The sequence below is a fragment of the Phocoena sinus genome, chromosome 11 (assembly GCF_008692025.1).
Source record: "Phocoena sinus isolate mPhoSin1 chromosome 11, mPhoSin1.pri, whole genome shotgun sequence".
Taxonomy (NCBI): domain Eukaryota; kingdom Metazoa; phylum Chordata; class Mammalia; order Artiodactyla; family Phocoenidae; genus Phocoena; species Phocoena sinus.
The window spans coordinates 7,746,509-7,762,460 of record NC_045773.1 but is presented as its reverse complement, the minus strand read 5'-3'; the positions used below and the strand labels follow the sequence as shown (position 1 = coordinate 7,762,460).

At 37.7% G+C, this 15,952-nt stretch overlaps 1 protein-coding gene across 2 annotated transcripts in view; it reads right to left on the bottom strand.

Moving 5' to 3' along the window:
- Positions 1-15,952, bottom strand: part of RAD18 (RAD18 E3 ubiquitin protein ligase) — a 116,882-nt gene that overhangs the window by 58,858 nt on the left and 42,072 nt on the right. For both annotated transcript variants that reach the window (XM_032650337.1, XM_032650336.1), the window contains 3 exons: positions 14,900-15,237; positions 10,874-10,973; positions 5,979-6,163 (listed from right to left, as the gene is read on the bottom strand). In XM_032650337.1, the coding sequence (XP_032506228.1) occupies positions 5,979-6,163; positions 10,874-10,973; positions 14,900-15,237 (623 nt within the window). The remainder of the gene's footprint in view (positions 1-5,978; positions 6,164-10,873; positions 10,974-14,899; positions 15,238-15,952) is intronic.

Below are 15,952 nucleotides of genomic sequence, written 5' to 3'. Positions count from 1 at the left end.
AATGATATATCTGTTATTAATTTCTCATACTTAGAAGAGGAAACTAAATAAAAACAATAAAAATTGGAAACAAAGGGCTTCCCTGGTGGCACAGTGGTTAAGAATCTGCCTGCCAATGCAGGGGACACGGATTCGAGCCCTGGCCCAGGAAGATCTCATATGCTATGGAGCAACTGAGCCCGCGAGCCACAACTACCGAAGCCCGTGCGCCTAGAGCCCGTGCTCTGCAACAAGAGAAGCCACTGCAATGAGAAGCCCGTGCACTGTAACGGAGAGTAGCCCCCGCTCGCCGCAACTAGAGAAAGCCCGCACGCAGCAACGAAAACCCAACACAGCCGAAAATAAAAACAAATAAATAAATTTATTTTTTTAAATTGGAAACAAAGTGAAACAAATGAACTGTCACTATATTACTTCAAATAACATAACCACAATAAAGGGGAAAAATAACTTATGAGCACAGTAAATGACTATGTACCCTTAGTGCAGGTGATGGGGGAGGGGAGAGGGAAGACTGGGTAGAGAGAACTAAAAAAAATCTGGAATTCTTTCTCAGGTTGCAGAGAGGTGTAGTAGTACAGGTGAAGCAATTCTGAAACGATTTTAGATATATTACAGAACTGAACAAATTAGTAAACATGCTGATGCTACTAAGAGGGAAGATTCTCCCTGTCGAAAAAGGGAAATACAAATATGAAATAGAGAAAGGTAAAGAAGACCCCTGTGGGGCTGGATTGAAAGTAAAGGTATTGGTATGTTCTCATGATTTCTAATATGTATAAGTGGATTTACATGCATACATATACATGTAGTATACAGGCATACATGCATGTGTATGTATACACATATCCATGTATGCATATGTATATGTGTGTAATATTCCTGAGCTCCACCTGCTGAAAGAGTCTAGAAGCAAAGGTACCAGGTAGCAATGAGCATAGCTGGTAGCCTTATCTTGTTTTCCCCCCAAAAGAACCAAAGCTTCTCAGGGAAATGGCTGATTCCAGGGCTGGGACAGGGAATCACCACCTTGCTGTGCTAGAAATAAGGAAATGGTAAAAAATAATAATGATAATAATGAAACTATGGCATGAGGACCAAGGATCAGCATGGAGAAGCTCCCACTGGCCAAATCTAGAAACACAAACACCAAAATAATTAAGGATGGAAATAAGCTATAAATCTGTGAACCCATATTGATGATAGACAAATTAAATACAAGAAAGGAAGGCTCCTGTTTTCAGAACCATGGCAGGTGTCCACTGGCAAATGTGGAAGGAAGGCTAAAATTAGAAAATCAACATTGTGCAACTACACAGAAAAGACTAGTTCAGGTAAAAATTACCAAAGAATGCTAAATACAGGCGTGAGATTTTAATGAGGTATAGAATATTTAGATCGTATGAAAGTGGATCTCTACAGATTTCTTACTAGGAATAATGAGGAAACTACACAGTGAAGAAATTGACAAGGTGATCAAACCTGCCATCACAAATGAAGGGCACAAAGATGTCAAATACCTCCAGAGGTGATATTCTGAGAAGGACAAAACATCACTTATATAGTATTGTGGACACGAATATGCACAACCTGAACATAATTATAAGGAAACACAGGACAAAGCCAAAATGAGGAATATTCTATTTGGGGAAAAAAACCAACAACAACAAAGACTGTATTCTTTTAAAATGCCAATGTCAATGTCATAGAAGACAAAGAAAGGCTGAGGAATTGTTCCAGACTGAAAGAGACTGAGAGGATATTACAACTAAATTTAATAATGTGATCCAAAACTGGATCATGTAATGGAGGGAGAAAAAAAATCCATAAAGGCCATTATGGGGTCAACTGCTGAAACTGGAATAGAGATGATAGATTAAAGAACTATTTAACAAAGATGAATTTACTAAAGTTGATAACTGTACTGCAGCAATAAAAGAGAATATCTCTTTTCTTAGGAAATACACAATAAAGTATTCAGGAGACAAGATTATACGCCTTATTCTCAGATAGTTTAAGAAAAATATATGTGTATATAAAGATGTACACACACACAAACACATATACATTAATAAAGAGAGAGAAACAGTAATTCATAAACCAAATGGGGGAAAATGTTAACAGGTGAATCTGTGTAAAGGGTACATATGTGTTATGATAATGTTTCAACCTTCCCATAAGTTCAAAATTATTTCCAAATAAAGGTTTTTATTTTAAAGAATGCAAAGCTAAGACTTTTTCAGACAAATAAAAGTGGAAAGAACTTGTCTCAACACATGTGCACTACAAGAAACATTAAATGAAGATTTCCAGACCAAAAGAAAATGACATCAGACGGAAACCTGGATCTAAGCAAAGAAATAAGGAATACTATAAATGGTGAATGTGTAGGCACATAGAGACTTTCCTTTTCAATTTTTAAAATTTCTTTAAAGGAAAATTGACAGTTTAAAGCAAAAATGGTAACAAAGTATTATGAGGTTTATAACACATAGAAGAAAAATCTATGACAATAAAACCAAGGATGGAAACGATAAGGTCCTTATGTTAAACACGTAGTACAATAATATCTGAAGGTAGACTGTGATAAGTTTAAGATGCACGTGGTAAACTCTAGAACAACTGCTAAAAGAAATTAAACAGAGGTACAGCTAATAAGCCAACAGTGGAGATAGAATAGAGAACTAAAATATAATCTAAAAGAAAGCAAGAAAAGAAAAAAAAACAAAGAATGGACAGGACAAAGAGAAAATAAAGAGCAAGATGGTAGACTTAAACCCAACCAAATAGATTAAATGAAAAAGTTTTAAAGTCTACAATTTAATGGTATATCTTGTCAAATTAAGTTTAAAAATCAAATCCAAACCACATACTGCTTACCAAAAAACACAGTTTAAATATGACACAGTATGTTTAAAGAAAAAAGTGAAATAAGATTATTATTTATGGAATATTACCAGAGACTAAAACAAATATGTCATAATAATGAATAGGTTAATTCATCAAGACATAACAATACTAAATGCACATACACCTCATTACTGAGATTCAAAATGCAAAGAAAACAGAGCATACTGAAAGGAAAAATAAAAAATCCACAAATACCCTTGGAGATTTCAATAATCCTCTCAGTACTGACAGAATCAGTAAACATAGCATAAGTAAGGATGTAGAATACTTGAACATACTACCTAGCAACTTTACATAACTAACACTACAGATCATTGAACCAAAAAAAACAAAATTTTCAAGTGCTTAAGGAACACTCACCAAGGAAGGCCTAATGCTGAGTTATAAAACAAGTCTCAATAAAGGTAAAAGGTCCGAAATCATACAGAACTGCTTCAATGGAATCAAATTAGAAATGATTTTAAAAAAAGATATCTGGGAAATACTCAAATATTTGGAAATTGAAAACACTTCCAAATAACCCATGGGTAAAAGAAGAGATCACAACAAAAATTAGAAAATATTTTAACTGAATGAAAAGGAAAATACCAGAGAAATGAAAGCACATGGCTACATAAAAATCTATAAGCCCATGTTTATAGTAGCTTTATCCAGAATAGCCAAAAATTGGAGACAAGCCCAGTTGCCTATTAATAGTCATTTAGTCATCATTTCAGCCAAAATCTAGAACATTTCCTTCACCCCCAGAAATTCTTCTGCCACACTGCAGTAAACTCCCTCCCTCTTACCCTCAGGCCCTGGGACATACTGATCTCTTCTATGTCCCTATAGTTTTGCCTTTTCTAAAATGCTAAATAAATGGAGTTTTAAAATTATACAGTGTGTTGTCTTTTGTATCTGGCTTCTTTCACTTAGCACAATGTTTTTGAGATTTATCCATGTTGTTGCACTTATCAGTAGTTCATTTTTATTGCTAAGCAGTGTTCCACTGTATGGCTGTACCACGATTTGTATACCCATTCACATATAAATAGACAATCTCAATAAACAACAAAGCTGGAGGAGCTACATTACCAGACAGCAAGATCTATTACAAATTACTCATAAACTAATTAAGACAGTGCACTACTGGCACAAGGATAAATAAGTGACCCAATGGAACAAAACAATGTCCAGACCCACACATATACGGTTAGCTGATTCTCAACCAAGCTGTACCAACAATTCAATGTGTAAAGGATGGTTTTTCAATAAATGGTGTGACATCAATCAGCTACCCATATGGAAACAACAAAAGAATCTCGCCCCTTAACCTCGCAACGTATGCTAAAACCAATTCCAGATAAACTGTAGATTGAAAGGTAGAAGCAAAAAGAATAATGCTCTTAGAAGAAAACATGATCTTGCGGTAGACAAAGACAAAAAAGTGCTAACCAATGGGAAAATGCAATGAATTGGATATAAAATTTAAAACATCTACCTCTCAAATGAAGCCATTAAGAGAGGGAAAAGATGAAATTAAAGGAGAAACATATATACACCCAGCAAGATGTGTATCCAGAAAAATTCACGTACCCCCACAAGTAAATCAGGAAACAACAGATCCACAGCACAGAAAAATCAGGCACAAGACTTAATGGGTATTTCACCAAAGAGAATATCCAAGTGGCCAATAACAATATAAAAATATGCTGAACACTACAAGCCATTAGGGAAACAAAAATTAAAACCATAAGGAGATACTACTCTGGACCCACCAGAATGGCCAAAACGGAAAATTGACAATATTGATGTTGTTAAGGATGTGGAAAAACTGGAATCTCGTACCCTCCTGATGAGAGCATACATTGGCACTGAGTTTCTGCCTGTACCCATGAAAGCTGAACATCTGCCAAAACATAATTTGGGGGATAGGTATACGTATCCCCCAAACATGTGTGCCTACGAGCACCAAGAGACCTGCAAAAGGTTACTCATAGCAGCATTATTCTTAAAAGCCAAAGAGTGGAAAAATCCAAATGTCCATCAGCCACTGAATGGACAGTGTAATATATTTATATAATAGAATATGCTACAGCAACAAAAAATTTTTAAAAATCACAACTGTACACAAAAATATGGATAAACCTTATAAACATAATGCAAAAAAAATGAAATCAGACTGAGAAGAATGCATAAGCTACTTATTATTCCATTTATATAAAGATAAAATATAGGCAAAAATAGGCAAATGAATATATGGTTTGAGAAGTCAAGAAGGTGGTCATCTGTGAGAATGAAGGAGTAGTGACTGGGAGGGGGCTTCTGTGATGCTGGTAGTGATCTGAGTAGTGGTTACAAAGGTACCTTCCCTTTGCGTTGTGATAATTCACTGAACAATATATTTACAATTTGTGTAAGTTCCTATTTGCATATTATACTTCAGTTTTTCTTTAATTAGGCAATTCCATCCATATGCTAATAACTGAAAGAACTCCAAAATTTGTGTGTGGTTAAATGGAAAGAACAAACTATTAAGCAGTATGTATGTAAAATTAACATTTTTATAACAATAATGATCAAGGATATATTTTTGTGTATAACAATCTTAATAATCTAATGGTAACATTTATTCAATGCTGACTACTTGCTAAGGTACTATGCTAAGACTTTACATGCATTTTATCATTTATTCTGCTCAAAAACACTATGAAGTAGGTAGTATTATAACTCTTACTTTATGGGTGAGAAAACCGAGGTCAGATATAATAAGTAATTTGCCCATAATCAACCCAGTCATAAAGCTGCAAAACTAGGATTATAGGCCACGCTCTCTAGATCAACCTTCATATTCATGAGAAGCTGGCAGCAGTGGTTACCTCTGAGAAGGGAAGGGGGACGGAGAGACGGGCTGAGAGAAAGGCTGGCTTATCACAGGACACTCTAGGTACCTTCGGAAGGACTACATTTGCATACCTTACCTATTATCAAAAATGTATTAAAAATTTTTTCTGTGCTTTATAACCACTAAGCCACACAAAACTGCTTTATCCAGAGGATAAACACAACTCATTGTTTAATTACTTTACCTGATTTAGGATGCAAAGCATCACACTGGGCATTGTACATGTGTACAAATTCTTGGTGCCTTTTAATGAGCTGTTGTTTATTTCCTTGAACAGATAATCCATGCTGTTTTAGCTTTTTCTTTAAATCTCTATCTGAGAGCAAGTTATATACAGTTTTAGGCAGTGGCTTCCTCTTGTGAACAGAGCTGAAAAGGGAGAAAAGAGATCACTGAGGTTTACTGTGAATTATCCAATGCTTTTCATGTAAAACAGTAATTTACCTTCTGACTCAATACCAAGGCGACTGGAAGAACAGCAGAACCATTAAGACAAAAACAGGAAAGAGAAGAAGGATTAAATTTACAAATAAAGTTGACAGTATTTTTCTGACAGTGATGCATCTAAAGTGGCAGTGGGACATTCCGACAGAGGGGTCTAGGTGGCAGCCAAAACTTAGATAAAGTTAGTTTAGGTCTCAGACAGAGGCCTGGCCTAAAGACGCAGACCTGGGACTCATACAGAAGGCTTGTAGACTAAATGCTATGAGAAATTAGGGTCATTCTTACGTGAACTTATTCACTACCTCTTTAAAGCATGCTTTTCCTAAAATTTGCCCATGGTTTCCACACAAATCTCTATAAAACCAGCTATCTCAGGTGATTAGAGTATAAATGCTATCGCGGGTCAAGCTATGGATTTAAGAATATCATCGTATACAGCTTCTTTAAAAAAATTTCTGATGCATAGCCAAAAATGCCCACTTAGGCCCAAGGCAATCATTTTGCAAAAGCACTAGATGAAATAAAAGAAGACTTGTTGGGATGGTTAGCTTTACCCAACTCATTACACCAATGGAAAAAGAATTCAGACAGTTGATGGGTAGGCAGTATTTATGGGATCATCTTCAAAAGAACACAACTGAAAACAACAGCAAGAAACACAGCACTGTTTTTTTTTTTCCTCCAACTTCAATTAATTATATTAACAAATATATAAGGCATTAAGAAGTGTACTGGCAAAATCCCCACCTGGCTCTTCACTGTATTGACATAACGAATACAATGATAAGCACCAAGCTACAATTTTAAATATGACAAAGCTCTATTGAATGACTTTCTTATACTCCCTCTAAACACCAATTAAGAAACATTATTTCTTTAAATAGAATATATAGAAGTCAAGCTACCTAAGGGTATCAATGACTTGAGACAATTATTTAAACAGGAACCCAGAGTGAATTTTAATCTATTTAATCTGATTATACCTGGTTCTCTAAGTACATCACCTGGCTCAACACTATAGCAATAAGGTGCTTAATAAACATGTATTCAAGGTAGTCACTACAACTGCAATCATTTTTAGATGAAATATCAAAACTTCAGGTAAGAATTAATAGGAACTTGAAAGTAATAGGTTTATCCAGAAAAACAAGATTTTACAGAAGACTTGCATATAACTAGCTGGCACAAGGCCATGCTGCTCAAACTTGAGTGCATCTCAGAACCACCTGGAGAGCTTATTTAAAATGCAGTTCTCAGTCGCATGGCCACACCACCAACCAATTCTGACTCAGCTCTTTAAGTGGAAACCTAAAATCTCTATTAACAAGGTTTCACGTGGAAATCTAATGCAAATGGTCCAGAGACCACACTGAGAGGGAGAGAGTACAGTTGAATACAGACTGAAAACAACCAAACATTTCTCTATTACCCAACAGTACCATTCCCTGGCTAGGTTATTTCTTTTATGCTCTATCAATATGGACTAAAAGCCAGAAATAACTATATAACTGCAGAAAGACCTGTAAACCCTCAACAGATTACATTTTTCTGAAAATTACTCTTCTTATAATGACAGACAGCCTATTGGACTCTACAACACGGATAAGATTATGGCTAAATAAAATCACAGAAGGTAGCAAGAGCTGAAAAACCTTTTGTAGGAGTTTATACAAGAACACTGTGAGGGGATAATTCAGTAAGTCTGTACCTAAAACATTTTTTAAATTTTATTAGGATAGATGATAAAACTTACAACCGTGAATTTCTAATGGAAAACTCTACTGTTCACTGGCATTTATAATGAAAAGCACCAGCAGAAATCAACAATTTCTGCCATGAATTTTAAAATACGAAGCCTGATAAATGTTTCCCAAAACAGGAAAATGCTACTTTACCTTTCTTCCATGATTTGGTGAAACAGTAATGCATTTAAGGGTCCTAAGAATCTGAGGACCTCAAAAGGAAGAGTATTCTTTGAATCAACTCTGATATGAATCTACACGGAATGGGTTAAGCGCTGTATCCAAATTAAAGAAGTGGCCTGTTGGGGTGTTGTGGAGAAAATTTTTTAAATGTCAGAGATCCTTTTATGTGACCAGACCCCAGGACGAGGATGTAACTAAAGAGAAAGGTGGTTCAATGTCTCCCTAAGTGTACCTTCACAAACACTAGCTTTGCAAGATGAGTTATAAGGACAAAAAGGTTTTAAGATCAAATAAATTTAGGAATTACTGGATTAAACAAAATCCAACAATTATGTTTGACGAAGGAATTCTCAGAGCCTTCAATACACTAACTTACACAGTGACTCTTTCCCTGAGAGAGAGAGAAAGAGGGAGTGAACGCAGTGCTTCTAAATTGTGCTACAGAGTAATCGGCAGGATTATAGTATTCCACAGAGCCTGTTTGGAACCACTACTGGAATTTGAACTTAATTACACACAGAGGACTACATCTTTGGATAAACTGACAGAGCTAAGTGTGTTAGAAGAAATACAATGGATGCATCTACAGAAAGAGCAGTCCAAGCAAGATTATCAGTGCTGATTCCTTACTCCTCAAGGAGAAAATGCCCAGCTTCTATATTCCCAACTCACTCTTCAGGAAAAAAACATTTCTAAAGAGAAAGGCAGGTCATTAGATTCTCACGGCTTATGAGAAATAATCCTCGTGATGATCCAGCTTTATTCCAAATCTCGACTAACTAGGCAACCTAGAAATCTAAATTTTATTCTCGTCAACAAACGTACCCACTAGGAGTGAGTACTGGGCACGCAGGACCGCACAGGCATCTGTCGCAGGGACCTGTGGAGGGATCTTGGGGCCTCAAGGCCACTGTGGATACGAGGCAGGGACGCAGAGGGAGGTCAGAGAGAGGAGCACAGTCCCCAAGCCCTCCACCTCCACTTTAATGGAACAGGGCCCAATTTTCTCTGTTTTATATGTTATGGTTCACTGTGCGTTTTCACTTGAAGAAAAGGTTCTGCTCGGGGAAAGAAGTTAACTATCAAGCTAAGAACACAACAATAAGAACTGGCAACTGGTGCCCCCTGCTGTAAACTAATAAAGCATCACTGTGCTTTATATGTTAACTTTTGTAAATTATAACAGCCAGAGTTTGTCCCTCGGAACCTGCATTCACTCTAGACTTACTCATAAAATCTAGTGACACCATTTTAGCTTTACTCACAAAAGAACAATAAAATAGTCCTGTCTTATCAGCACGGTTTCTGGCACTCTTCCAAGTTCTTCCAAACAGACCAAACGTAAGAGCCAATCATTCTGTTCATTCCCACCTCCCGGATACGATTAATTTCTTCAATTTCCACTCTCCGCTTTCCAGATCTCAGAATTATCACCTATTCTCTCCCTCTTCCATCCTGTTTCATGTCAAGGATAACTTCATTACTGGACTTTTGATCTCTTGTCCTTTATATCACCTGCTCTCTCCCTGGAGATAGCAGGAGGCTAAAGGCTTATATAATTTTGCTATTTTAAAAAATAAAATCTTCCCTGATCTCGCTCCTTAATCCTTCCCCAAACTACCATCTCATCTCTCCTCTTCCCTTTATCACCAGACTCATCTAATTTGTGGCTTCTGCTTCCTTATTATCTTCATTATCACTGATTCTTTAACACCCTACAGGTTCACTTTGACTACAATTTGATTCCTAACTTACAACTTACATGTGTAACAACAGTGGCCTAGTTTAATAAACTATTAATAAACTATTGTGATTTTGATGTATAAGGCGAGGCAGAATAGTGTGAGTTTAGGTGCAGATACTGGGTCGACAACTGAGTTATCTCACCTGGGTAGCTGGCCGGGACACACACACACACACTCTACATTTCAAACACACCCTTTTGAGTCGGCCCCACAGACAAACTATACAACTGCAAGCTTCTACATATGCAATAACAGAGAAAACCACTGCCTTCAAAATGCAAGCCTACTGGTTGCATCCTTCCAGAACAAAAGGGTGTTAAGAGCAGAGAATCTGACTTTCATTCACCAGTGATTCACCAATGCTTTGTAGAATGCCTGGTGCATGGTTATGTGCTTAACTATTTGTTGAATGAATAAGTGATGCCATATTTTCTAAAAAACAAAAAAAAGGCAAAAAAAATACCCTTTTGGACCTTTTTTCTTTTTAATTTTTACTGGAGTACAGTTGATTTACAATGTTGTGTTACTTTCAGGGGTCGTTTGTACCTTTTACTGTCATGTGTATATAGTATGTCATGTGTATATAGTAATTAACTATTCAGAATTTTTGAAAAAGCTAGATTTTACAAATTTAAACTTTTGAGCTTCCTAAGAACCAAAAACAGATTTGATGTGTTCTATATTCAGAGTCTAACCTTGCTTTCTTGGGCCAAGGGCTTTATGGTAGTTCTAAAATTCCAAGAGAAGAAAACAAGTTTAAAAAGAACTGAATTCTAAATCACTAGTTTCTTGTTAAGTCAAATTTTATTAGCATGTAATAAAGTTACTTATATGTGGCAAGGTGGGAGTTGAGGAAAGAACAAGGAGAGAGTGGACAAGGAGGGCCAGTGGAGTTGGCTCACATTTTATAAACCACAGGAGGCAACAAGCTAAAGTAGCTCAACGGTCATGCTTAACTTTCTTACCTTCTGAGGCTTTCTTTCTTCTCTTCACGTGCTAAACAGCTGTCTAAGTGCTTGTTAATGTGATTTTCTGGAATATGAACCCCACAAACAGGACAATCCACTGTATTTTTCAAAAAGAGAAAGAGATTTTATTATTTGTGGAAAGAGCAAAAATAATATAACCCAACACCTTTCAGCAACTAAGATTAAAAAAAGGAATCCAACCTTAACATGCACTTGGAAAAGCAGAAGAGAAAAAGGACACCTCAGGGCAGCAGGAGTAGAATAGACTGCTTACTGGGTAAGGGCTACATTGTGGAAAGTCACATAATTAGAATCCTGGGCCTAGAGGAAGAGACTGCGAAGAAGTTTGGAAATCTGTTTTTTAGAAAATGCTTTAGTTAAATCTTTTCTAACAAGGTGCGACAAAGCTATAAAACTAATATTAAGTTTTCTCGTCTTAGGACCCATTCATGTTTAGCACCGAAGCAATCTTAACCACCTGAGTAAGATATACCTGCCACAGGAGGAAGGTGAGGTGAGGGTATGTACAGCTAGGGGCATGTGGGATCTTAGTTCCCTGACCAGGGATTGAACCCAGACCCTCGGCAGTGAGAGCACGGAGTCCTAACCACTGGACCACCAGGGAAGTCCCAGCATTTTTTTTTTAACTGAAGTAGAGGTGATTCGCAATGTTGTGTTAGTTTCTTGTGTACAACAAAGTGATTCACTTATACATATATATAGATACATATATCTATTCTTTTTCATATTCTTCATTATGGTTTATTACAGGATATTGAATATAGTTCCCCGTGCTATATAGTAGGACCTTGTCGTTTATCTATTTTATATACAGCAGCTTGTATCTGCTAATCCCACACTCTAATCTATCCCCCTCCCACTCCCTTTCCCCTTTGGTAAACATAAGTTTATTTTCTAAGTCTGTGAGTCTGTTTCTGTTTCGTAGATATGTTCGTGTCGTATTTTAGATCTCATATAAGTGATATCATATGGTATTTGTCTTTCTCCTTCTGACTTGCTTTGCTTAGTATGATCATCTCTAGGTCTATGCCTGTTGCTGCAAATGGCACTCTTTCATTCTTTTTTATTGCGGAGTAATATTCCGTTGTATATATGCGCCACATCTTCTTTATCCATTCATCTGTCAATGAACATTTAGGCTGTTTCAATGTCTTGGCTATTGTAAATAGTGCTGCTATGAACATAGGGGTGCATGTATCTTTTCGAATTACAGTTTTGTCTGGATATATGCCCAGGAGTGGGATTGTTGGATCATATGGTAACCCTATTTTGAGTTATTAAAGGAACCTCCATACTGTTTTCCTCAGTGGCTGCACCAATTTACATTTCTACCCACAATGTAGCAGTGTTCCCTCTTCTCCACACCCTCTCCAGCATTTGTTATTTGTAGCCTTTTTGATGGCCGTCTGACCAGTGTGAGGTGGTACCTCATTGTAGTTTGGATTTGCATTTCACTACTAATTAGCAATGTTGAGCATCTTTTTATGTGCCTGTTGGCCATCTGTATGTCTTCTTTGGAGAAATGTCTGTTTAGGTCTTCTGTCCATTTTTTGATTGGGTTTTGTTTTTTTATTATTGAGCTGCATGAGCTGTTCGTATACTTTGAAATTAAGCCCTTGTCAGTCACATCATTTGCAAAACTTTTCTCCCATTCCATAGGTTGTCTTTTTGCTTTGTTTATGGTTTCCTTTGCTGTACAAAAGCTTTTAGGTTTGATTAGGCCCCATTTGTTTATTTTTGCTTTCATTTTATTCTATTTTGGGCCGCACCAGGCAGCTTGTGGGATCTTAGCTCCCCGACCAGGGATTGAACCCAGGCCCTCAGCAGTGGAAGCTCTGTGTCCTAACAATTGGACTGCCAGGAAATTCCCCTATGTTTGCTTTTATTTCTATTGCCTTGGGAGACTAACCTAAGAAGACACTGGTATGATTTATGTCAGAGAATGTTTTGCCTGTGTTCTCTTCTAAAAGTTTCATGGTGTCATGTCTTATATTTAAATCTTCAAGCCATTTTGAATTTATTTTTGTGTATGGTGTGAGGGTGTGTTCTAACTTCATTAATTTACATGCAGCTGTCTAGCTTTCCCAACACCACTTGCTGAAGACACTGTCTTTTCTCCATTTTATATTCCTGTTTCCTTTGTTGACGATTAATTGAGACTGTCAGCATTTTTAAGCAATAAACTGTTTTTTTTTTTTTTTTGCGGTATGCAGTCCTCTCACTGTTGTGGCCTCTCCCGTTGTGGAGCACAGGCTCCGGATGCGCAGGCCCAGCAGCCATGGCCCACGGGCCCAGCCACTCCGTGGCATGTGGGATCTTCCCGGACCGAGGCACGAACCCGTGTCCCCTGCAACGGCAGGCGGACTCTCAACCACTGCGCCACCAGGGAAGCCCCAATAAACCATTTTTTAATCAAGGTGTGTATATTGTTTTTGTAGACATAATGCTATGGCACACTTAACAGACTACAGTATAGTATAAATATAACTTTTATATGCACTGGGAAACAAAAAAATTCATGACTCACTTTATTGTGATTATTTGCTTTACTGCAATGGTTTGGAACCAAACCCACAATTTCTTTGAGGTATGCCTATACAAGTGTAGCGTTAAAAAGTGGAAACACAATCATTCTGAAACTGTTTGATAGAGTTAAGGGACCTGTGGAGGTATCTCAGGGCCTAGAGGCCACCATGGCTAACAGGCAGGGATGCAGGGGGAGCTCACGTGGAGAGCACAATCCCCAGACCCTCCAAATCCACTTTAATGGAGCAAGGCCAATTTTATCCACTTTGTATGCTATGGTTCACTGCAAGATTTCGCTTGGAAAAAAGGTTCTGCTACAGGGAAAATGTTATCAACTTAAAAACATATAGTAAGAAGTGGCAATTAATAAAAAAAAATTGAAAAAGATAAGATATCCTAGGAAATGTAAGTAAAAAGTTCACATAGCCATATGAAATTTAAACACTTGAGTACTAATAAACTAATTTCAACCTAAGTTTAGTAACCACTAACAGCCCTGCACTGTGTGTGGCATGGGCGTACCAAAAATATCTAAGACAGAGTTTCTACCTAAAAGGTGCTCTGAACTCCACTGGCAAGAAGACATGGAAACAAGAGAATAAACAAGCTGACCTAGTCATCAAAAAGTTAAGCCAACTATACACAAAACAGTCCAGAAAACAAGTGCTGTAGTACTTTAGTGATGTAAGAAATCAATACTATGTAACATAACCAAAGAATGGTTAGACCTGGATAGAGTCTGGAAAGGTGGAACAGGGTTGGCAGACATTTTTAGCAAAGGGGCAGGTAGTAAAGATTTTAGGCTTTGGGGGCCAGATGGTCTCTGTCACAGCCAATAAACCATGGCAGGTAGCATGAAAGCAGCCATAGACAACAGGTAAACAAATGGACATGGCTGTGTTCCAGTGAAGCCTTGTTTACAAAAACGGGTGACAAGCCAAATCTGACCCGCACGTTGTACTTTTCCAATGCCCGAGTGTTTTCAAGGAATAGTGGGGAGATCAGCTTGGCTATGGCAGAAGGATTTTGAGAGGGAGAGGTGAGAAATAAGGTCAGACAGCTAAAGGAGTGGTCAAACTGTCTAAGGCTATAAATGCCACTCAGAACAGCCTGGAAGTGTTCAAGTGCTGATATCTTAAGATAAAATGAGCTCTTTAAGGTTAAACTGGAACTGATATAAAGGACGAGGGGGGAATGAAAAGCTGAAAAACAGAAAGGTACGTCATACGTGAAGTACGAACTAATTAAAACGGCTTCACTTTTCCAGCCGTCAGCCTGAATTCCTATTCTATGAGGCAGAAAGAGAACACATCTGGAAGCACTGCCTACATCTATCTCTGAGGCTGTTACAAGATGAAAGCAGGTCTGCCCTTTCCCATTCCTTCCCCCTCAAAAATGCTGCTTATATATTATGTCATGTGGGATGAGAAGATTTCTCTTAAGTAAGAAAACAAACATGTGAAAATAATTTCCTACCTTTAGTAACTTCTTTCAAGGCCGATGTAGAGGGTGTCTCAGGAACACTAGCCTCTGAGAAACCTGGAGCTGACTTTTCTACAGAAGGTGTCCCTCTGGTCTTTGCAGAAGAGCTCAGCTCTTTTTGAGGGCTGAATTTGCTTTCATTCTCTTTTATCAGCAACTCTGACACAGAACCACCAGCTTCTCTAATCAAGAAGTTCTCCATTAGCCCGCTTCCTTGCTTTAATGAATGTCTGAAGGCTACAGAAGTGTGCACTTTGGCAGCAAGGTTCTTTGAAGAGGAGGAAGCAGAAGAGATGGGTGGTGACTCTAAGGCAAACTGCAACAGATGATTCCTTTAAGCAAAGAAAACATACAGTTAATTAAGACCTCAATTTCTGTATACATAATAACCTAACTGACATAAGCTGTGCTCTCAACACTTGTTTCTACGAAATATAGAACTTACTCTACAATGACAACAAAACCAGTGTTTCTTCTAGACTAAACTACAAAGCAATAAATCTGATTTTAAAAGCAGTTCATCTGTCTATAAAAGATAATGGGAGGACTTCAGATTCTGGTCACAAAGAATAGCTCATATGAGACTTACTCTCCAACCATAAATAATTTTAAATCTAAACAAAACATAGAAAACTGTCTGTAAGCATGGACTATAGTCAACACGGTGGAAGGAACAGAGATTAGAGCTCTGGGCAAAGATCACTAGGACTGGAGGGACAGGGTGCTGGGCAGGGAGGAGCCACAGAATACCCTAAAAGTCTGCTGAGAAATGCTCATCAATTCCTGATCATCTCCAGGGCTGGAGAAGCATAAGACGAAGCCATAGGAGGCCCGGCAGGAAGCAGATGCCAGGAAGCTGAGATTCTAAAGATCAATGCTGGAAAGCTGTTAGAGTTTGAGCCCAGCCAAAGCTGAGAGATTTTGGTAAAGACCCTAGACGTCCAGCTGAAACCCCACAAAGGCCAGGGAAGGACCACACTCTAGAAATAGAAACAAAAGTGAAATAGACCAAATCTAACAAAAAACTAATCCAAACCTTGACAGAAT